General features: G+C 41.7%; 1 protein-coding gene and 1 non-coding gene across 4 annotated transcripts in view; one reads left to right on the forward strand and one right to left on the reverse strand.

Moving 5' to 3' along the window:
- Nucleotides 1-23,994, forward strand: part of Slc24a2 (solute carrier family 24 member 2) — a 208,778-nt gene that overhangs the window by 174,173 nt on the left and 10,611 nt on the right. For 2 of the 3 annotated variants that reach the window (XM_076843408.1, XM_076843409.1), the window contains 2 exons: nt 1,529-1,647; nt 15,805-15,936. In XM_076843408.1, coding sequence (XP_076699523.1) covers nt 1,529-1,647; nt 15,805-15,936 — 251 coding nt within the window. Of the gene's footprint in view, nt 1-1,528; nt 1,648-15,792; nt 15,937-23,994 lie in introns of all 3 variants that reach the window. The other variant, XM_076843407.1, reaches the window with a different exon arrangement.
- On the reverse strand, nt 22,042-22,134 carry LOC143393260 (small nucleolar RNA SNORA20). The gene has a single exon (XR_013090558.1). It is a non-coding gene; the product is annotated as a small nucleolar RNA SNORA20 (small nucleolar RNA).

Raw genomic sequence — 23,994 nt, forward strand, 5'->3', positions numbered from 1 at the left:
ATGAATATCAGAAACCTTTAATTCTTCTGAAGTTTCTAGAAATAAAAACATTCTGATACTCCGTGAGCAACTTGATCCTGCTTATATCTGACACTGATGAGCCTTTGGAAGGTTCCAGCAGCCCTGATAGTGCACCATACAGCCTCATTCTCTCCTGAAGCCTGGGGCCTGACCCCACGCAGCGTGTTATTCCAATAGAAACCTTTTTATTTCCTTCCCACTGAAGTGCCATGTGACCCCAGCCGTGCCTGAATACTGATCACCCGGAGGTGCTCCTCTTAGCCCTAGAGAAAAAAATCTAGTAAAAGGCAGGCACTGTAACAGGGCTCACATTCTTTGTCTCTGCTTGCTTGTCCTGTACCAGGCACTATGCTAAGTGCTTTATATGCATTTTCTTATTTAATCTTTATTGAAGTGCCCTGTAGTCATGGTGGGGGTAGCAGTAGTGGTAATAATAATTGTAGTACTATTAACATTGCCTCAATGTCAGAGAGGTTGAGTTACTTGCATAAGATGTAGAGTGAGATAAAGAACACAGGCCTGTCTGGTTCCCAGCGTCACAGAGTCCCAGTGTTCAATCATAGCCCTTGAGTCACTTCTCAACTCTCGGAAGAAAATTTGTCTTTGCACTTGCTGACCCAGGGCTCCACTTTAGCCAACCACTGCCTCATTCAGGACTTGGGCCTTTCTTGCTTGCCTGGTTCCTCTTTGCCTGGCCTGCAATGGGATGCCCTGGTGAGAAAAGTGCTCAGTAGCACTCCCCAGGCTCATGAGAAGGGCCAGCTTGCCAAGCCTGTCTTCCCAGTGAATACTGAGGCACTGGCAGAGTTTCTACTACAAAGCTTGAGAGAAGTAGCTGAAGGGAATAGGCCCTGGAGATGCAGCAGTTGAAGAGCTCACTTCACAGGTAAGGTTGTCAAAACCCCAAGGAAGGAGGACACTTGCCTAAGACAACACCTTATAGTGGCAGAATGCCCAGGTACCAATACCCTCTGCAGAGTAGTGTGCAAGACCCCACGGTGAGAAAACACTAAGGGACAAGGTCCAGAGGGTCAACAGCAGTGCGTAGGTTGGGTGTGGCTTTGGGTTTTGAGTATCTACATTTGTGTTTTGAATGGCTAGTTTGCCTCTTTTGGAGAAGGACATGCTATGGGACCTGAGGGCTGGGACATGGCTCAGTGGTGCAGCACTTGTCTAGCATGTGCATGGGCCTGGGTTCCATCCCCAGCATCATAGAAAAAGGAAAGGAAAGATAGCTCCACGGGGCTGAGGGGCACACAAGCTGATATCATGCCAGTGCAAGCCAGAGCCCTGTCAAAGGGCAGGAGGGCAGTATGCTAGAAGGCACAGGAAGGATGGTGAAGGCCCTTTGCCATTTGGCCAACACCAGCCCCAGGCCTCAGACACCACCATCTATCTTCTCTCTGGCCCAGCATTTTAGGTTGTTCTTTTTCAATGACTCTTTACCACCATTGATTCCATTGTTTTCTTTGTGTGTGTGTGTGCTTGTATTTAAATTATGTCACAGAAAAAATCGAACTCCCAAATAGCACGAGCACAGAAGTTGAAATGACACCATCCAGCGATGCTTCGGAACCTGTACAAAATGGAAATCTCTCCCACAGCATTGAAGCTGCAGAAGCCCAGGTAAGGCCTTTTTCCATTGCTCTTCTGGGCTTCGGCTCTTACTGATGTCGGGGCCTAGCAGCACAAGCCCTAAGTCCTCTTGGAGGCCCCAGCTCCTAGTTGGGTGGACACCAGGTAGGGCCTGATTCATCCTGGTGTGTATTTCCCACCCCAGGGATCCACAGGTATCGAGCCCTACATGTGTGGAATGAATACATATATTCTCTAAGCCACTGTTTCTCAAGTTGGAAGATGTATATATCTGAAAGTCCTGCAGATGAAAATGCAGATCTTAATGTTTGAGAGTTTGACAGCTACTACTATATAATCCTTTTTCTTTGTCTTTAAGGTCAGAGTAAATATCAGAGAAACCATAGTCATCGTGCTTCATTAAGTGAACCCCTTTGGGTTTCCCTGTCCCTATATGTGAAATGAATACACTCTGACCCAATCCAATGTTCAATGGCATAACCAATTGGTATGTTCTTCCCATAAAGCAATACCTAATGTTTATCAAGCACTTACTATAGGCTGCTGATTTGATATAAGCACTTTATGTACATTATCCCTTTTACACTTCACAGCTGAAAGTGTGGACATTGTGTCTCGTTTTACTAGTTAATGAAGCTGTCACTCGGTGAGATGAAGTAATTAGTTGGGGCCACCTAGTTTGCAAGCAGTGAGCTGAGATCTGATCTCAGGAGCATCTAAATGCAACACTGCCTCTGAACCACAGTTGCACAAAAAATAGGCAGAATCAGAGTGGCACCTGTTAGATTTCTGGGGTTGCCCAGTAAGGTCAATGCTGCTGTCCCAGGACCACACTTTGAGTAGCATTAGCCTAACATTTGAAACCTATTCTCTTGACAGAATTTTCCCAAGGAGTGGAAAAGTTGCTCATAAATAGAACCAGATCACAGCCAAAATATTCCAGCACTGTCTTCTCCTTTCTGTTGGAAAGTGCTTTGCTATAGAAGGAGTCCATACTTCTGAGGAAAAATCAGGTTGATTATTGTCTACTGTTCTTATTCCCTGATAGGATTTGTGAGAAAATTTTCTTCTTTTAAAGGAAAGGACAAAGAGACCACTGCTCCTTCTGCCCTTGTCTCCCCTGCCTTCTAGTCGCCTGGCCCTCCTGCCCAGAGCCCCTGTAGTCCCTCCGCATTAGCCCAAGAGTGAGCTGGCAGAGCAGCTTATGTCCACATGGATAAGCAGCATGTGGCAGCAGGAGGCAGGCCCCAAGGACATCTGGCTGCCCTTGGGGCTGGCACGGTCACAGGTGTGCAGAGGGCAGCCTCGTCACCATGCCTCTCCATCTGGCTGGCAGAGGGACATCTGTGCCCCTACAAGGGAGGACTTTGCTGCAGGGGAGAGAAAGAGTCTCGGTTGACTCCTCCCTGAGCAGAGCTGGGCCTCCAGGTCCCAGTGCAGGGACACAGGGCAGGTCTGTGCAACATGCTGGTGCCTCAGACCTCTAGGCAAACAGAACTTCAAGGAGCCATCCCACCATAGCTGGCTGCAGGAGGGCCTGGTGGTGAATTCCAAATCTGCCAGGGGTAACTTCCAAACCTCATTGAGCTCTATTTTCCTCATCGAGGTTACTATAAGGGCTAAATGAGATCATGTGAGAAAGCACTTAGCCCAGGGATAGATGGTAAGTAGTACCATATGTGTTGATGCTTGGCCATTTAAACCCCATTCAAGGTGGCCCTTACCTGAAGGAGTTTGTTGTAGCTATTGAAAAGGTTTTGTAGATGTGCGTGACGTTTGATATTCAAGATATATATAAATCAACCAATAAGCATTTGTGATCAGCAACTATTTACAGCCGGGTGGGATCCTGAAGGTCTGTACAAAGTGCTCTCAGAGCTAACAAAGAAGAAATTGATCCTAGCTCAGGAAGGTATAAAAACTCCATTCACCTGATCAGAAAATTCTGTTTGTTCATCTGCATCAGTCAACGTACTGGGCACTGGGGTATCCCTATGTCCTAGGGGAACCAGGACTGTAAAGATAAACCAGTATGATTACAGATGCCACGTGGACCATGGAAAAAACAAAGTGGTGGGGGATGGGGAGCCATCCCTGGTGGGCGGGGGAGCCTCCCTGAGGAGAAGGCATCCAAACTGAGACTGCACCTCAGGAAGGAGTCATCCAGCAGAGCAGTACCTCAAGGGCAGAAATGGATATGGCTAGTTTGAGGAACAGAAAAATTCATGCAGCTGGAGAGGATGGAAGAAAGGGAGGGAGGAGATGGGGAGTGGTGACGTCAGAGAACAGTCAGGCAGAGCTAGCAGACTCTGGGGACCAGAATAGGGGAGCTGTGAAGGGCTCACACAGGGAAGTGGCAGCCTCAGATGTTTTATAGGAAGTTTGCTGTTTTAGAATGGTCAAGAAGGAGCCAGGCCAGAAAATGAATGAGTACAAGGAGGCAAGGTAAAAACCTGGCAAGGTGAGAACCTGGCCGGTAGCCTGTCTTTGTATGACCCGTGAGTGGGTTTTATGTTTTTTAAAATGTCTTTTTAAGAAGGAAAGCAACAGCAGCATATGTGACAGAGACCATATGGAACTCAAAGCCTGAAATATTTACTGTCTGGCCCTTTATAGAAAAAGCTGTCCATTCCTAATATAGACCATCTGCAGTCTTTAAAGAAAGAGGGAAAAAATGAAGAAATGGGGAAACTCTTCATGTACTGATTTGGAATGATCTTCAATACATGTTGTTAACTGAAAAGGGCAACTTGCCAAATTGTATTCTAGACTATAGGAGAGTATACTATGTTTGCATACCATAAAAAGGGAGGGAAATAGCATATAGGCATTTACTTGGGGTGCTATTGAAAAAACTAATCATGCAATACCTCCAGAGCAGGGGCCTGTGCAACAGAGAACTTAGGTGAGAGGCTTCTCAATATATGCCCTCTGTGGCTTTGAATTTTGAACCAGATAACCGTGTTGCCTACTCCAAAAGAGTAACGACAATAAAAATAATAATAATAATAATAATAATGGGTTAAATTAAAACAATTAATCATTGGAGCAGAGACTCTGGAGACACACCATTTGAGTTCAAATCCTAGTTCTTCTCCTGACCAGCTGTATGACTTTGCACAAGTTACCTAACCTCTCAGTTCTCTATTTTTTTCTCTGTGAAATAGATATAACAGCATCTATCATAGCACTCTTGTGAGAATTGATTGCCCCTAGAACAGTTCTTCGTACACAGTAAGCACAATGTAGGTGTTTGCTATTATTAGCGGTACTTAGGAAAATCTTTTTTAATGGCTCTTAAGTAGCCCAGAGGACAGGGCTTTAGACAAAAATATTGGTGGTAGAGTGAGTGGCAAGGGCAGATTTGAGAGCTATTTCTGAGCCAGAATTGAGAAGATCTGGTAATAAATTGGTCACAGTAGTCGACAAGAAAAGAAAGCTGTAGACAATGCTGAGGTTTCAAGGCAGAGACTGTGTGGTGGGCTGAATTAGGGGCAGGACTCCAGAGTTGGAAAAAAAATGTGCATCAGAAACATTCAGGCCACCTGAAGCACAGCGCCACAGAAGTGATTCAGTGCCTATGTGTTCTGTTAGTTTTATTTATTTCCAAGTTGTATTTTTATTGAGCTACATGATGAATGAGGTGTGTATCTCGACTCTATTAATGGAAATGATGAGTCCCATACACCACAAGCTCATTGCTGGTATTCTCCTGAGAGTTTATCCCGACTCATTAATTAACCTAGTGTTTTAAAACCCTATTTACAAGTGAACTCATTTCACATTGACGCCTCATCTCTGAAGGGTTTTTCTAGTACAGACTTTACATGGGCAATGAAGAGCGTTTTAAGAATATTCTCTCACAGAGGACACAAGCCCCCGTGCAGGAGGGGGGTTCCTCCATTTATATATTCTGTGGAACTAAGAAACAGTTTGACTTTTTAAACGTGCTAATTATCTTCTCCCAAACTGTAGGCATAATGTGTTGACTCCGGCACAGAGAAATTACCAACCTTCCCAAATTTTCAAAGTTGAGAACTTAGCCAGGTTTGAAAAGACACTTCAAAGAAATATGCTCTCCCCCCAGAACCCAGCATTTTCTTACATTTTAATTTTGCCTATCTAGACAACAGACAGGTGATGGCTCTTGGCCCACATATGCCATGGGGCGGTCTCCAGGGCCACATCAGGATTCCCACTGCTGCGACACTTCAAAGCCCTTCAGATACCGCTCACAATGAGGTGTGGGAGGGAAGTGCCTTGCGAAGTTCTTCGTTTCTGAATTCTGAAGAGCTTACTTTTTAAAATTGTGTCCTACATTTTCATGCATCATGAGAAAGCTTTTTATGTGTTGCTGCTTTTATTTCACTTCACCTCTAAGCTTTCTCTCTGTCCTTAGAAAAATCAAAATTGTCCCTGCTGGTTAAGAGTTGCCCAAGATGCACTAGTGGGCAAACAGATTTATATAAGAAATCACTTTCCTGGATAGATGGGTGGATGGATGGCAGACAGGTGGATAGAGAAAGAGACAAAGATAAAGGATGTGTAAAATGCAAGCTTTGGTGTTGTTATTTTCTCACTTTACATTTCAAATATCACCTGCAGTGTTAAGCCCTTGTTCCTTCTGTTGGGACACAGCTCTGACTTATTTCTCCCTAGTGTTGTCTTTTCCTAAACTCAGTAGTGTTTTAAGATTTGCTTTCATGAAGCCTCATGATGCTGATAAAAATGTTGAAGCATAGCTGGTATGGTGGCACACCTGTAATCCCAATGACTTGGGAGGCTGAGGCAGTGCAGAGGCAGGAGGAATTACAAATTCAAAGCCAGCCTCAGCAATATAGCAAGACCCGGTCTCAAAATAAAAAAATAAAAAGAGCTGGGGATGTTGTTCAATGGTTAAGAACTTTGGGTTAAATCTTCAGTACCAAAAAAAAAAAAAAGTGAACCACGAGACTCTCGAATTTCTGCTGTTAATGATATCATTTGTCATTGTGCTTTCTGCAGATTCTGAAGAATGTCTATTTATCATTCACATAAGATACATTAAGGGCTGACTACTTATTAAAAAGGAAAAAAAAAACTTCATTACCACCCTGGAAAAAAATACTAACATTAATGCCACTATTTCTTAGAGCATTCTAATCTGACTGATAATAAGAGGATAAAAATGATTTGGGGATTGTTTTTATAATTATCCAGTTAGCTTTTATGTTAACAAATATTTTATGAATTGTATCAGCAAGATTTACAAAGCCCATGAAAACTACACAAAAACCAATTTACAAGAGCAATTTAGGAAGAAACCCCAGAATCATTTAGGCCAAATACAAAGTGAAGGAAAGTAATTGCCTTCTGCCAGACTCTCCGGGCGCCATTTTGCATTATTATGAAATGCTTTCTTGGCTTCTTGGAGAGCTTAGGCTCAGGCAGTTTCATCACTCACAGAAAAATATTTTGAAGGCTTGGTTTCAGTTCAAAGCCTTGTACAAGAAGATTAAGTTGTTTTCAGGTTGCCGTTGCTCAGTGAGACCTCATTTTGTATTTAATGTGCTAAATTCTTGATACTAGAATTTTTCTATCTATATGTAAAACAAACCATATGATGGTATTATAAGGGGAGTGAGTTATTTCCTACCATCAGACAGGCAAAAATTTGTCACTTAAAAAAAAAAAATCTGTTCTCTACTTAAATGTTAGCTCTGTTGATTCAGGGTATCCACACAGAAGGCAAGACAAATGTCTCAGATGGAGCTCCCTTCCAAAAAGAGTTGTTTTTTGACTTATCTCTTTTTGACTTATTTTGTGGATTAGAGATAGGAACATAGAAGATGAGAATGCAGAGAATGAAGGGTGTTGATAGAAAACATGAATATAAAGACACTGAGAAACTAAGAACAAAAATAGATTTTCCTACATCACAAAGCAAGGCTTAAAATTCATTAAAAATAAATCATACAAAGTGGACACAATTATTTATCTCAAAGTCATATTTATACTCAAAAATGAGATTTTTTTTAAAAAAGATCAATATCTATATGGTTATTGTATTAGTCTATTCAGACCGCCATAACAAAATACCATGGACTGAATGATTTAAACAACAGAAACTTGTTCCCTCACAGTTCTGAGGTTGTAAGTTCAAGATCAAGTTTTAGCAGACTTGGTCTCTTCCTGCTGCAGATAACCACCTTCCTACTATGTCTTCTCATGGCTGGGAGGAGGGGAGCAAAAGAGGGAGAGAGAAAGAGAGAACAAGCACTCCATCTCTTCTTAAAGGAAACTAACCCTTTGGGTTCAGTACTTCATTTAACCTTAATTACTTCCTTAGACATTCCATCTCGAAACACGCCATCCTGGGTGGGAGAGCTTCAAACATAACTCTCAGTCTTTTGTTAGTAAGGACTCAAATCTTAGCGTTAAATAACTGAAGTTTTCCAAATATGGCTCCCTGGTTTTTCATCATCTGATCAGACAGTTTTTCTTCTTCAGGACTCTCCTGTTTTCACTGTCTTTCCACAGTGGAAACGCAAATGAAGCTTTATTCTAGACTTCTTGTGGTCTTTAGAAGAACCATCCCAGAACTCTGAATTTGCTTTAAAAGGGACTCATAGCACACCTGGTCTGGCAAGTTCAAGAACAATTTTGTCCCAAAAATTCATTTTCTACATCTCACTTAAGAGATTTTAAATTCAGGTCTTCAGCCTATGTGACCAGAATGATCCATGACCCAGTACTAAATATGTTTATGAGTCAGTTTTTTTTTTCAGTAATATGATTTCAAGCATAATGTTCCATTTCTGAAGTCCGTTGAATATAATGAATGACATAAAAATGACATAAGGCCATTTGTACATTTACCCCATTAATTGGCCAATACATATAGGAGGAAATAGAGATGAGAACAACTTACTGTCCCTGAGCCAGCCAGTATTCTAGGATGGGAGTTTGCAGGCATTTCCTTTATTCCAAAGCCTGCTGTGTTTGAAGCTTACAAAATGGAGGGGAGTCTATGGAATGTTTCCTAGAAGGCAACTTTTACTTGCCAGATAATTGTTGACTTAAGTGTTGATTTTAGTTGTTGTTAAGTGTGACTGAGCATTTTTTGGTAATTTTACCTTTGACAGTCCCAACTCTACTATTGTTTTTAGTTCTGCCCAAAACACAGATTCAAGTTGTCACAATATTATGAGTCCTACCATCTGCTTAGAAGCTTTGTTTCTGATAGAAAGTCTACTGAAAGCCTACCTACTAGAATAAAATAGTATTTTCTCCTTAGGGCTGTGGAATTTTCCTTTTCATCTTACTTACAAAGGCCTTCAATTTATTCATGTTACCTAAGAGAAAAAGAAATTAGATTGTGGATATCAGTACAGTCAAAAATGCTCAATAAATATTGGATGAGTGGACAAATAGAGGAAGAAAATCATTGCGGTTTCCGTGTTTATGTCAAACAATTGAATTATAGAATTTTATTGCTGGAAATGTCATTACAGTTTACCTAGTCAGATTTTTTTTCTCATAGATGTCTTTAAAGAAATTGTTTTCCTGAATATTTGTCCTTAATAATAATAACCAATTTAGTTTGAGTTTTTACTATGTGTCAAATCCTATTCTAAGTATCTTCTGTAAATTATCTCTTTTTAACTGTATAACAACAGTGTTACAGAAGAACACTCTGGAACAGGATTCATATTTAAGACAACCTTGTGTCTGACTTCCTATCTACTAGGAAACCATATGAAAAGTGGGTCATCTTTGCTGATCCCTTATCCAACTGTCCCTTCATTAGATAAGGCATTGTCAAGATTTCTTCTCTCCCTAGGAGCTCCTCTTCCCACCCTCTGTACAGGCACACAAGCCTTTGGACCAGTTCCCACAGAAACCTAATTGAAGAAATGAAATGTGCTTTGTCAGAGGATTTTTAATGTTTCAATAATGAAAGAGGAGGGGAGGGGAAAGGAGAAGCAGATACCCCATGTTTAAAGAAGATGTTTTATTAAGCACATTCTTCCTATGAGGCTTTATTGGCCTTCAAGCACTGAACTCTGGAGTCTGAAAATAACCACTCATCTCCTATTTCAGCTCTTGCTCAAGTTATCCCCAGGAAAGTTAAATATTGTAAAGGCCTTAATCCATCTTCTACAATGTCCACAAGATATCCATTTTAGAAGTAGCCAGTACAGAATTATCCACAGTTATGGGAATCCAGGGTCACATCGAACAATGAAATGCACATAAAATCCCAAGCCCTCACTTCAGCCATTAGTGTGCTTTGTTGCCAACTCCTCCTGCAGCAACCTGGACGAAAGCTCTGCATTTTTGTCTTGGGCACAAATGTAAAAGAATCAGTCTTTCTTCTTAACCTATATTTGAAAGGCTGCTATTCCCTGGTGTCTTATCAGCACCTGTGTTACATTTTTAAATATGCACCTCGGAGATATCACTCAAAGAGCTACAGGAAGAAACAGGGCATCACCACAGCTCCTCCTATCCATAACCCCAAATCTGCCCTTTGTGTCACTTCACTGCTGCTGTGGATCCTGCATGATGCTGAGGAAATGGAATAAATGCAATGTTCATGTGTTTCTTACCAGGTTTTTATAGAAATGTGGGCCCCCAAAACCACCAGAAATTAGTTTTAGGTTCAAAAAAAAATGTCAATTCATTGCTTAGTGTTTACTCTAGCTAACTTTAAAAAAAAAATAGGTCAAGTTTATTGCAAAATAAACCTGGGAAGCCTGGTATAATTGAGCAAAAAGCACATGCATACTGATTTTTTAGGGCTGAGGAAAAGAACCAGTTTAGAATGGGAAAGAAATGGGAGTTTGGAGCCACACAGGTCTGGCCTGGCACTGTGACCTTCTTCCCACATCCTTCTTCCCGCGGTCTTCATCCATCAAATGGGATCGGCAATCTCAATGAGCCAGGGTCCTTCCTGTCCATGGGGTACAGAAAAGTCAAAAACTTCAATTATGATCCAAATCAAACCCCAGTCAAGCTGGGCTCAGCAGGTCTAAGTGATCTCTGAGGCTGTGCCCTGTGAACAGGGAATGGGATATGATCACTCATCCTAAAATTGAATCTGGAACGTGGCCTGTTTTCAGACATTTCCTGAATTTTCATTTGAATTATCTGATAGAAAGATCACATTAAAGTGGGCTCACCCTCCCACTGGAATCTTAAGGAGACAGAAAAATGAGAAATGGAGTTGCTTCCTAGAAGTAGTTTTCTGGCTTTAGAGGCAAACTCTGAACTAATGAATCCAGTCCAGACCCCTCCACTGGAGACCTGAGGCATATTCTGGGGCAAGCCATGCACACCAAAGCATGAGATGCACAGGTAAAGAAGGTGGATAATAGATGCTCATGATCCTAGGCCACCCAGGCCCCTCCTGTTCACTAGAAAAATACAAATAAAACAAATTTATCGCTCTAAAGACCTCACAAAAGATTCTGACTGACTCCAAGAACTATTCCATCTTCTGTAGGTGTTCTGATGCCACACCTCCAGACTTGAACCTTTAGGACTAACAAAATGTTTATTAGATCACTAAATAGTTTTATTATTTTACTTAAGTTTGCCACCCCACAACAATTCAAGGCTGCATGTAAAGCAACATCTGATGAAAAAGGGGAAAGTGAATAGTTTTGAGAAAATACAGCAAAGGATGAAGATGAAAGGAAAATAGGGAAACTGGAGTAAAGGGGCACAGATTCCAGTACTATGACTGTTGAGGGGGGTTGCACATTTTTCTGAACTCCCCAGTGGACAAAGCAAAGAAAGAATAGACTCAGTTGCCTAATGAACAATATGTCTAAGATTTTTTAATGCTTCTCAAATGAAGCATGAGTTTTCCTCATGCCGAGAAATGAGAGACTTCTCCCTTGAATCCTCACAAAAAGAATACTGGATCAGTTAGGAGAAGGCTCCACTGTGACCTTATCCTAAACCTCAAAATGACAGGGGCTTAAATAAATAGTTTACTGTCTCTCTGAAGTCAATTTTCAGGACTATGGCTTTTATTTTTTTTAACCAGGAATTGAATCCCCAGGGGTGCTTAACCACTGAGCCAGCCCTTTTTATTCTTCATTTTGAAACAGAGTCTTACTAAGTAGCTTAGGACTCACTAAGTTGCTGAGGCTGGCTTTGAACTTGTGATCCTCTTGCCTCAGCCTCCTGGGCCACTAGGATTATAGGTGTCCAGCTCTCTGGCATCTCTTGATGGGTGTCAGGGACTCAGGTCCTTGTTTGTTGTCCCTCCACCTCATGGTCCAAGATGGTTGCTCATTCACTGGCCAAAATGTCCCCATTCCAGCTAACAAAAAGGAGGAAGTAAGGACATAACTGATCCTTTAAAGGAAGTTATGGAGGATACTGATTACATCCATTGGCCAGAACTTAATCACATATCCACAGCTTCACCTGGGAAGGCTGAGAAGCAAAGTCTGTCTTCCTGGCCTCAGTAGAGGTGGACTTTCTGCTTACCAAGCAGAAGGGCAGTAGATTTGATTGCTCGTGGCCGCCATAACAGAATACCACAGAATAAATAGTTTCAACAACACAAATTCATTTTCTCACAATCAGGAGGCTGGAAGTCCAAGGTCAAGTTGCTGGGAGGACATATTTCCTCTGAAGCTCTCTTTGGCTTGCAGATGCTGGTTTTCTTGCTGTGACCTCCTCTTCATGTGGCCTTTCCTCATGTATACATACCCCAGTGTCTCTGTGTGTCCTAATCTCCTCTTCCTATAAAGACATCTGGTCTACAGCCCATGCTAACAGCCTCATTTAAATTTAGCCACCTCTTAAGACCTTATCTTCAAATACAGTTCTGAGGTACTGGAGGTTAGGGTTTCATGAATTTGAATGGGGGACACAATTCAATTCATAGCAGACAGAAATAGATATTGGAGAACAATCCAAAGTATACTGCCTCATTTCCTGCCAGCAACCCTGTACTAATCAGTAATAAATTCTTGGGGGTTATGTGTTTTTTTCTCCCCCTTCTAAATGCAAGACTCCTTAAAAGCAAGACTCACTGCTTTGCACCTAAATATGCTTAGTGAAGGCTGACAGGTGATATCAATAACTGCCCAAGAAACCACAGCCTGAGCAGAAACATGATTCCTGACTCTCTACCACCTGCTCTTCCCATCATGCTATAAGACCTGACAACAGCACAACACCCACCACATGGGAATGAACGGCCATGTGGTTTCATCTCAGATTTTCCATATCAGAGGTTACAAGGCCCTATAGCCATCATCACTGGCTCTGATTTTGCATAATTCTAGAGCTTCTGCAGAGATCACAGCAGATATCAAACTATTCTAATCCCTTATATCAAAAGTCACTTGAATTTCTTCTGGATTGCAGTGGTATCCCTCTCCAGTTTGCTTTGTTTTGTTTTGGGTGGACACTCTGCCAAAGCTATAGGAAGTAAGACTGGGTCATCACAAGGTCAAAGCACACAGGCCAGAACTCTGGGAAAAGCCAGAAAATCACTGCTGAAACCTCAGTGGACTCCTCCACCAAGGGCTGAGACCAAGACCATGCTGGCATCGCAGCCTGGGCAAAGCAAAACAGGCCCCAAACTTAGTGTTTTTCTTCTACTTCTCCATCCAGCTTGCAAGCTGTCACCCATGGAGCCAGAGTGAGGTTTCATTTGGCAAGAAGATGAAGACAATGTCTCCTAAAGGGTGCTCACAGCCTTGCTCCAGGGACACCTCCTCAGTCCACCATGGGGTTCTAGGCGTCTGCACCTCCCTGAAGCAGGTCTTGGTCCCCAAGAGGCTCACAGAAAGCTATTTGCATGGCCTGAGGCACAGTCTCTTCTAGTTCATTTCTGCCCTAGCGATAGCCACCTCAAATGCAGTTTTTGGAAGCCGTACAATACAGCTAATTGTTTGCATTGGACAGTAGTGTGTTTAGAGCTTATGCATCTAAACAGACAATTATTTTCTACTATTTGCTAGTGGCACTGCCTGCCTGGTGACTTTGGCAGATGGAGAAAGAAGCTAATCCGTAGGTTATAAGCAGAAGGGTTATTGATGAAATGTCACCATCTGTTGGTGTCATTAAAATGATATGAGTCATAAAGAGTTGCTTTTGTATTTTCTCAAAAAAAAAAAGGTTAGCCTGGAGTTTAAAGACAAGTTGCTAGATTGTGGATGGCAGTGGTGACAGGATGGGGAGAGGGAGGCCACCCAGGAAGGGGGAGGAGCTTGATGAACTCATCAGATCAGCTTAATGGGTCTCCAGGGCAGCCAATCCTCTGCTGGAGTAAAACCAGACAGGGCACTTATTAGGAACAATGCATACCTCTATTTTCCCATACTCATTTCTGGGGCATCTACCAGGGAAAAGGGGAAGGTCATTTATTTGGGTTAAGCCAGAAAGATCATATCTACGTGGGACCAGTTAAAACCCACTGGTCTCCTATCCTAAACCCTCATTAGTCCTGTGACACCCAGATTATTCTTATAGCAAGCTGATGCCTTGAAGGATTTCACCTACCTGCTACAACTCCTCCGAGAGAATGGAGATTACATGGAATAGGGTCAAGAGCCAGCACCCCCAAAATTCCATCAGGGATGGGAAGTCCTTGAATGGAGTAAAGACAACAATGAATGGACCAGTAGTGAATTGCATTAGCAAAAGGATAGAAGTGTGTTAATGAGGATCCAGATGACCAAAATGCACACTGTTCCAATTCAACTTGTTTACCTAATCCCCATAACACTTTCACATTTGCAGTTTGCAGAATCTTTAACCCACAGCCAAGGTCATACACAAGAGCAGAAGAGCTCTTTTTCATCAGGGCTTCAGATTCCTTTATTATCATTATTATTATTATTAATTTTAATGTCCAGAGAGAGATGAAATGGGGGTGATTGTGTAAATAACTCTGAAGCCTTTGGGACTCCCTGGCATTTGCCAAATAAATAAATGTAAACTCGCATACCACAAACCGGACCTCCCACCCAGCCCTGACCTCTAGTTGAGTCCTAAGCCATCTGGCTGGAGCCTGCCCCACCTGCCACCCCCTTAGGGCCACAAATGCTGGGGGGTCACTACTACTGCTTGGATATTTTGTGATGCTGGAAGCGAGGCCACAGAGGGCAGGGGCTCTGTGAAGCCTGTGCAGGCTGTTTCTCTAGTCTCAAAAGGAAGCCTCAGTGGAAAAGTTCCTGTTGATATTTTTAGATCTAATGCTTGGTCCTACTGCTGCACTTTCATTTTTAAACAAGCGGGGAAGGGAGTGATGGATGGTGTCTGCAGTGCTGTTTTGGATGCTCTGGGGCCCATCTGACAGGCTAATGGTCATCCTGCCGGGCAGATCTGCCTTTCATCTCTTCCAGCTCTGGGACTGCGGAAGCTGCTGACTGCAGTGGCTGCTGCCTGGCAAGTCAAACACTGGCTGTGCTCCCAAATCAGAGTGGGACCTTTACTGCCTGGCTCTGAGGCCCTGTGCAGGCCCAGCGGCTTGCTTGACTTCTACCCTCTGTTTCTTTGGGACAGGAGGCATGTATCTGCACAATAAGCCTTTGGCTGCAAGTGAAATCATTTAGAATTCAACAGGTGATTAAACAGGTTAACACACACACACACAAGAATCACTGAGTTTAAGCAATCCTGGGCCAGCAGGAGGGAGTTGAACCCCCTCAGTGTTATTACTGAACTGTTTCTGCAGTGACTTTCATGTGTCTGCCAAAAATTAGCACAAGAAAAAAAAAAAAGGAGTTTTAATTTTTATCAGTGTTTTTCCTTCCAAGGATTCAGAATCCCCTGGCATAGCCCTCAAGGAGACGGAAAATGAGAAATAGAGGTTGTTGGTCTGTTGCTCTGCAAATATTTCTCATAAAAAAGTTCCTGAACTGAAGCTGTAGCCCATGTTGAATAATCAGTTGACAAAAGTGAGAAGCTGAAGAATGTTTGAGGAGAAAAAAAAAATAGTTCTTAAATGCTCCTGGTTGAGTGATTTACTGTTTGTTCCTAGGACTCAGATTGGCACACAGGGTTCTCTTACAAACCCAAAAAGTACGTGTGTGAAGCAGCTGGGGCAGCTCAGGAAAAGTCCTAATGAGGTCTGGAACTTCCCTCCCTCACTGTGGACTTCTTTCTGTGGCCTGTGTCACTGTCCTCGTTGTTGCTTACATTTTGTATCTTCTTCTACAGCAGACCACAGAGACAGCTGAGGAGGACGACGACCAGCCCCTGAGCCTTGCCTGGCCTTCCGAAACCCGCAAGCAGGTCACCTTCCTGATCGTCTTCCCCATAGTGTTTCCACTTTGGATCACCCTACCTGACGTTCGCAAACCTGTGAGTAAAGTATTTTTGAAAAAAAAAGTCCCTGGTCATAAGGAAGAGGAGAGGTGATGCAGATACATGTGAATTCTTACATAGACCTGACATTTCTCTGGACAGAGAAATGTGCAGAGACTGTTCAGATTACCAGACCTGCATAAACAACCACCCCTGAACTTATGAAACAAATACCATGTTGTTCTGCTCATGGAGCCTGTGGATCAGGAATTGGAGTAGGACACACTAGAGAATGGTTGCCTCTGTGCCACAGTGTCCTGGACCCTCAGCTGGGAAGACTTGAGTGGCTGAGGTGACTCATAGCTGGGAGCTACAGTCACCAGGAGGCAAATTAGCTGATGTTTCTGGCACCTGGGCTGGGATGATTAAAAAACAGGTTCAGCTGGGGTTGTTGACTGGCATGCCTCAACATTGCCTCTTCATGTGACTTGGGCTTCCTCACAGCATGGAGGCTTCAGGAGAGTCAAATATCTTACATAAGAGGTCAGTGCTCCAAGAGTGAGTGTTCCAGAAGCAAAAGGCAGCTTTGTAGTCTTTGATGTCCTAGTCTCAGAAGTTATATAGTAACTATACTCTACTGGCCAAAGCAGTCATCCTGTGGTGATTAAAGGGGTGGAGATAAAAAAAAAAAAAAAAAGTTTACCTAGAATATATCAGTCACATATAGTATATGACACTCTTGATAAGAGTGTCAAAGAACTTGCAACCGTATTTTAAAATAACCATAGTGATTGCTTCTGAGAAGCAAACCTATAGGTCTGGACAGAAGGGTGATTCACTTTTCCTAGAATTTTCTTTTGGCTATATACATGGACTATTCACTTAACTCAAAAAATAATTTAAAGAAATGCATTTGTGTAATGAAAATGCCTTCATGTGTGATCCTCCCCATCCTTTGTTATTATCATTTCTATAATCAAGATGATCTACCAGATACAGGGTGCTGTGAACACACCGCTGTCTTATGGTCAGCAAAGTACAATCTGAGTTCCTAGCCATTAATGGTTCCTGGCCATTAGTGCTTATCTTAGAGGTGAAAGAACTAATGAGAAGTAAAGGAGAAATAGCTCTACTCTCTTTCATGACACTTCACACATATCCACTCAAGAAAAGCATATGCCTACCATGCAGCAGATTCTGCACTAGGTATTTTTAGTAAGTTATATTGTGGAATCTCAGAAAACCTCTAGGGTAGAGAGAGAGAAACAGATTATATATATGTATATTTATAAAAATATGGATATATATATATATGTATGTATGTGTGTGTGTGTGTGTGTGTGTATATATATATATATATATATATATATATATATATATAGAGAGAGAGAGAGAGAGAGAGAGAGAGAGAGAGAGAGAGAGAGAGTTTTACCCTTGCCCACTTTCTAGAGGATAGAACTGAGCTTCAGACCCAGGTCTGTGTGAAAACATGACTTCTCATGTATCATGACATCAGAAAGTGGGAATCAGGGAAAAAATCATTTCTAAATTCATTTGGAATAGAATACTATGGTAACATCAAGCATAATTTAGCATAAATCTTCAGGAGTCCCTTGATGATCCTACTTTCCTCATTTAAAGGAGAAAAATCCCATCTCATTAGCTTGGATTAGCCAGGTGAGGTGGCGCACACCTGTAATACCAGCAGCTTGGGAGGCTGAGGCAGGAGGATCGTGAGTTCAAAGCCAGCTTCAACAATGGCGAGGTACTATGTAACTCAGTGAGACCCTGTCTCTAAATAAAATACAAAATAGGGCTGGGGATGTGGCTCAGTGGTTAAGTGCCCTGAGCTCAATCCCAGTACCAAAAAAAAAAAAAAAATCATTAGCCTGGACTCTAAATAACCCAGCCTGATAGAAAGACATTTCTTATGCAGTATACACCAGGAAAGGATCCCCTTGTGGAAGAACTCAAAACCCAAATATTAAGGTGGCATTTAGGTTTCCTTATGCAAAACACAACTGCAGAGCATCTATCCTATGCAAAGGTCTGGCTTCCTGAAAATACAATCAAATAATTAGAGATGTTTGAGATTTGTTTGTTTTTTGTTTGTTTGTTTGTGTATATGGCTTTTTGGGGGGTTTTTTTGTTTTTTGTTTTTGTTTTTTTTTTTTTTTTTGAGGGAGTTGTTTTTTGTTTTGCCCTTGGTTTACATCACACTGATATTTTTTAAATCTATCTCTCTCTCTCTCTCTCTCTCTCTCTCTCTCTCTCTCTTTCCATTTCTATGCTGTTCCAGAACTTCTGTTTGCCCCAGGGAGGGAAATCAGGGAGATAGCTATGGCTTTCTAAATCCCCCCAGATGGCCCAGTGTGCCGTGGCCCTCACAGGAGACAGGGCTGACTGGCTAAGAGGGTGTCAGCATAAACCACAGAGGCAACCAGGAAGCTGTGTGGGAACAGGAAGAAGATGCCAATAACCGCAGGCCCTGGGCTCTCAGGGTTGGGCAGGACTCTTAGAGCAAAGGCAGGCAAAATTTTCATCCTGTATTAAGCCAAAAGCTTAAGGAAGCTTGTGAGAGTACAACAAAAACTCCCCAACAACAACTCCTGGAAAACAAACCAGAATTAACCTAGGCAGCAGTCACCTGGATCCTGACAATGGCTGTGGCCAATGCCGTGATACTGTGGAGAACGATCCAGGAAAATGGTGCACTGCTCTGCACCACAAACTTGTCCTTCCCTGTGCAGCCCACACTTGAGGACCAGCCCCTCTCGCCCTGGTTCAGGTAGCCAATTGGCTTTTCCTCATTGTTCCCCAAGTGCCAACCATGGGACCAACTAGAATGTTTGTGTGTTTTTCTGAGTATACATATTATGCGTTATTCCAAGCAGGAATAAGGTTTTTATGAGGAATATTTGGTTGTTTTAAAACTTTTGTGGTAAATATTTGTTGAATACCTGTTATATTCTGAGCACTGGGCTTGGCCCTTTGAGAGATATAAAGACACAAAATTCACAATTTCTGTCTTTAAGGAACTCTAAGTTCAGTAGAGGAAACAAGGCATGCTCACATGCAGTTAATTACAAGGCAAGATTATTTCACTGCATTAGTAAAAGGAGCTGGACTTGTACCCAAGTCTCCTGACTGCCACATTCTACAGTGGGTGTTCCACGTGTGTAGCCTTACAAAAGGCATTTCTCAACTCTGGTCCACGTTTTTCCTCTACTGTGAATAAAGGGTTGGAAAATCTCAAGATTCCCTGCTAGCCATAACAGTCTGTGATTAAGGACAGCACAAATAAAAAGATAACCATTGATACAATATTGAAAATTTAAGGTGGCCATATATACCAATTTTTCCAGGATAGTCCCAGTTTATTGTCAAAGTAGATTCCTCTACATACATGATATGCCAAGTGAAAGAAACCATGCCAGTTGATACAAAGGCCATTAAGATGCCTCTTGATCATGCTAGTGCAGAAGAGTCTTGTTAGATTTTATCTTCTCTCACTTTCCTTCTGTATAGAACACACCACCCCAACCTTAAAACCACAAGCAATTTTAACCCACAATATTGTGAACTGGCAGATTGGTTTGGCTCAGCTAGACAGTTCTTCTTCTGCTGCCTGCTGGTTAGCATGAGGGTATTTGAGCAGGAAGTATATCCCTGCTCCACGTGGCCTCTAATCCTTGAGCAGGCTAGCCTGGACTTAATCACAGGATGGTAAAATGCCAAGAGCAGCAAGAATAAAAGCTGCAGAGCCCTTTTGAGATCTAGTTTGGAATTTACACACTGTTATTGACACCACATTTTACTGATCAAAGCAAGTCATAAAGCCAGGCCAGACTCTAAGAGTAAGGAGATAGACCTGTCCTCCTAATGAGAAGAGCAGCCAAGTCGTGTGGTCATTTATGCAGTCCTACCATAGGCCTCATATGCTTCCACAAAGAAATCCTGAGAAAATGTCCCTGGATAGCAAAAAGAGGAGAAAATTAGAAAGAGATATTTGGCAATCCTGAGGCCTGGCAGTTCTGCCTTTTCAGTGTTTTTTTTTTTAATTACTCCTAGAGACAAGCGTCCCAAACCTTAACAAATAATTACAAGGAAAACATGATTGTACACTTCTAGTTTCAGTGTAAATAGTACTCCCACTTGTCTTTATTTCCACTTCATTTATATGCAAATTACCTGACAGTGTTTATTGGATCACGTACACATTCAGCTCACATAATTAATATGAGCTTCACATTTATAGTTTTCTTAAATTAGTGACTTTGTTTTAAAAGTAAAACAACTAAAATATAAACTTTAATGATGAACATATTTTTGGTGAAAAGTTGAAAATAAAAAGCAAAATAAAGACTCCCGAATTTCTCTTCTCTCGTGGCCTAGCATGGAAGTTCTTACAAAACAGGAATGCATCTCATGATTTATGAAAACAGAATACATTAGAGCTGAAAAGGAATCTGAGAACACAGCTAGATAACTGCAATGTCTATCATTTATTCAGTTGCCAAGAATTTTTGAATGCCTACTATGAGCCAACCACAGCTATAGCAAGAATGAAGTGATTGAGACCCAGAGAGGTTTAGTCAGCTTGTCCAAACACAATCAACCAAGTAAGAGGCAAAGTCAAGACTCTAGATCAGGTCTCCACAGTCACTGACACCTCCCCAAGTGTCAGTCTCCTCATTCCTTAAAAAATAAAATGAAGCTTTATAAATCTAATAACAGCTACAATTATTATGTGCCCCTCACTTTGCTAGACGATTTATGTATGTGAAATCTTCAGAACCACTAGATTTTTATATTTCTACCATTTTAAAAATAAAGAAATAAAAGCTTAAGTAATTGGTCTAAGGACACATCACTGGTGATCTGTGAGAAGAGATTTCAGAACCAGTCATATTAATCCAGGGACCACACTTTTAATCTTAACGGGATTTTTGAGGGGAACTTTGTTAAATATGTATATTCCAAGCTGGGTGTGGTAGATTACAGGCCTATAGCCCCAGCTACTCAGTAAGCTGAGGCAGGAGAATCACTAGTTCAAGGTCAGCCTGGGCAACATAGCAAAACCCCCATTCACCCATCCCAACCCCCACAAGGAAAAAACCATATACTTTGGAATCTTGCACAGAGTAGATGTGTTGAATTTAAATAGGTATGAATATAAACATGCCAATTTATGCAGCCAGCTAATGTCCAGCAACTTTTTTCAAGCCAAGCTAATACCACTCTGGTGTACTAAAAGCTTCTAATGAGAACATTCGCTGTCATTTGTATAAGTAAACCATTACATTGGAAACAGAGTAGACAGCACATGGACATAATTTGCTTATTTGCTAATTAGTACAAGTCCTATCCCAACAGATGTCAGGATGAGACTAAACATACATTGATGTGTTAGACTTTGGCTTGAAGGGATATTTTCTCCCTTCCGATGAGACTGGTAACTAAACAGCTTCACAGGTGCTACAGGGAAGTGCTGTCTGGAATGAAGTCATAGAGTCCAAAGAAGGGGAACAGTCCATGAAAACATGGAAGAGGAAGGAATGCCTGGGTTGTGAGATTGGGCATGGCAAGGTAGTTTGACAGGGAAACACTTAGCCAAACTGCTGATGCGTGAAGGGTCACAAAACTTCTGAAGCAGGAACAATATGGGAGGTTGGAGAGGCAGATGGCCATACAGCTGGAATGCTAGTCTCTGTTTCCCTGATGCTTTTTTTATTTTCCGACATTCAGAGCAGAGCCTAGTATTATGATGATCATCATCATTATGTCTATGGCTGGGTGTATTTTGAGCCCGATTGGTTTTTCTTTAGAAAAGAATCAGTGTAACATACATGTTAGGAATACATGCAGTGCAGTCAGGCAGACCCAGTTTGAATTTTATCACTAGTTGGAGATATAGGTGCAAAGTAAGTGCCCATCCTTTACCTATCCTTTGTTTATGATGAAGACCCTGAAAATTCACACATTTGATTTTAAACCTTTTTTAATAATGCCCTAACATAAAATTAGGTACTTTCTGTTACCCATTAATTACTAATTGGCTTCTTGATTAATAATCACAGCATTAAATATTGAATGAGAGAAGTTCTTTTATATATATATATATATATATATATATATATATATATATATATATACCCAAAACACTGTCTAGACCATGAAGAAGAGATGAAGGTGACTTCACCTCAATTTACAATGGCCCAATATTGTTTTATCCCATATGTATTGAATGAGAGAAGTTCTAACAGATGTTTCAATTTAGTTTCATTAAGTTCTTAGACTGATATCTTGCTTTCTACCTTTTGGCTGGGATTATTCTGTAGTTCAGTGATGCCACTTTTCAGATGAGAAATCAATTCAACTGATTTGATTCTGACTTGTGAAGTCACTTCAATGAGCAGAAGTGCAAAGGTAAAAAAATTAAATACGAAAATGAATATCAATTGCACATTTAGTAAGTGAGCTAAATGAAAACTGAAGAAGACTCTCCCAGGACATGCAGCACAGACGCTAAACCTTAAAGTAGGGAGAAGCTCTTCATTTCCCTCATGCAATGGTCAGAATCAAGCACTGGTTAATGCTTAAATCATGTGTGGCCCCACATGGCAAGAAGGGCCCTTCTGTTCCCTGTAACACAGGAGGACCCCAGATCAGAAACTTTGCAATACATAGAACCCTGAGACAGTGACTCATGACCAGATGAAAGAGTTGGGAGGTCCAATCAGCTAGATGCCTTGTTGGGAAAACTTGATCTCTTAGCCCAAGCTCAGGAAATTTGCTCTCCAGAATCCAGCTGTATTCCCAGCTTTAAAGAAATTTACCTTCAGAAATGAAGTTCTCACCAGGCGTGATGGCACATGCCTGTAATCCCAGCAGCTCAAGAGACCGAGGCAGGAGGATCACAAGTTCAAAGCCAGCCTCAGCAAAACCAAGGCTCTAAGCAACTCAGTGAGACCCTGTCTCTAAATAAATACAAAGTAGGGCTGTGTCTCAGTCTTCTTTAAAAAATATTTTTCCCCCATTACCCATAGAAGTGTTCCCAGGGACCTGAGTCCTTGCCCAAAATATTTTCTTTCTAAGAAATGGAAGGAACAAGGGAAGCACTTAAGGGGAAGGTTTTGGTTACTCGCTGTGGCCTGATGTCCTCCCACAATTTAATCAAGTCCTCTTGATCTTTCAGACATCCCAGGTAATGAATGGTTCAAAAAAACAGCAGTCATTTAGAGAGAAAAACAATGATTATAAAATTTAAGGACTATGTGATTGATAACAACATTTACTGAAAACTTGAAATTAATAGAGAACATAAACCTAGTTTGGAGCAATGGAGACTATTGGAGGGAGATACATGAAAGGGAGGAACATGGAATGAAATTGACTAGGGGGAGGGACAAGGGAAGGAAACCAGGTAGTACTGGGGACTGCAATGGAGCAGAGGGTGTTTAAGCATATATATATTCCATGCATGTATAATTATATCAAAAGGAACCCTGCTACCACGTATAACTATAATGCAATAATAAAAACATTTTTTAAAAAACCCATGGCAGAAAATGTTCTTTGTTACCACCCCAGGCCAGCCCTTCAGACAATTAAGTTACTTTTATCCAGGTCAACTCCAGGATTTGTTTTCTCTGGACAAAGCTGGATGACATTATCAAAGTGAAAAAAAGGAAGGGATTTTTTCTCAATATGGAAAGCTTTGAAATAAAAAGTATTTGATAATAATAGGTGAGAGACTCTCAGACAGCTTCCTGCTGTCTGAGCATGTTTTGAGAGATTCCAAATATTCCACAAAGGGCATCTACAGAACAGTTCAGTGCAAGCCTGGACGTCTGTGTGGTGAGGCCAGGTACGAAACACTGCATTTTGGGTATCTAATTTTTTATTGATGATCCTAGAAAACTTTCAAAGTGCAAACAATAGAAGCCTGAGATTGTACAAAGTTCAAGGCAAGAAGCAGAACTGGACATAATATAGCTTGGGGTGAGGAAAAAATACTCCCCAAAACAAGGTCTGACCTGCCCCTGCCCACCAGTGGAGATCAGCCCAGTTGGGCATCTCCACCTCTGTCCTCTCCAGCGGACACATGGAGTC

This window comes from Callospermophilus lateralis, chromosome 2 (assembly GCF_048772815.1).
Source record: "Callospermophilus lateralis isolate mCalLat2 chromosome 2, mCalLat2.hap1, whole genome shotgun sequence".
Lineage (NCBI taxonomy): Eukaryota > Metazoa > Chordata > Mammalia > Rodentia > Sciuridae > Callospermophilus > Callospermophilus lateralis.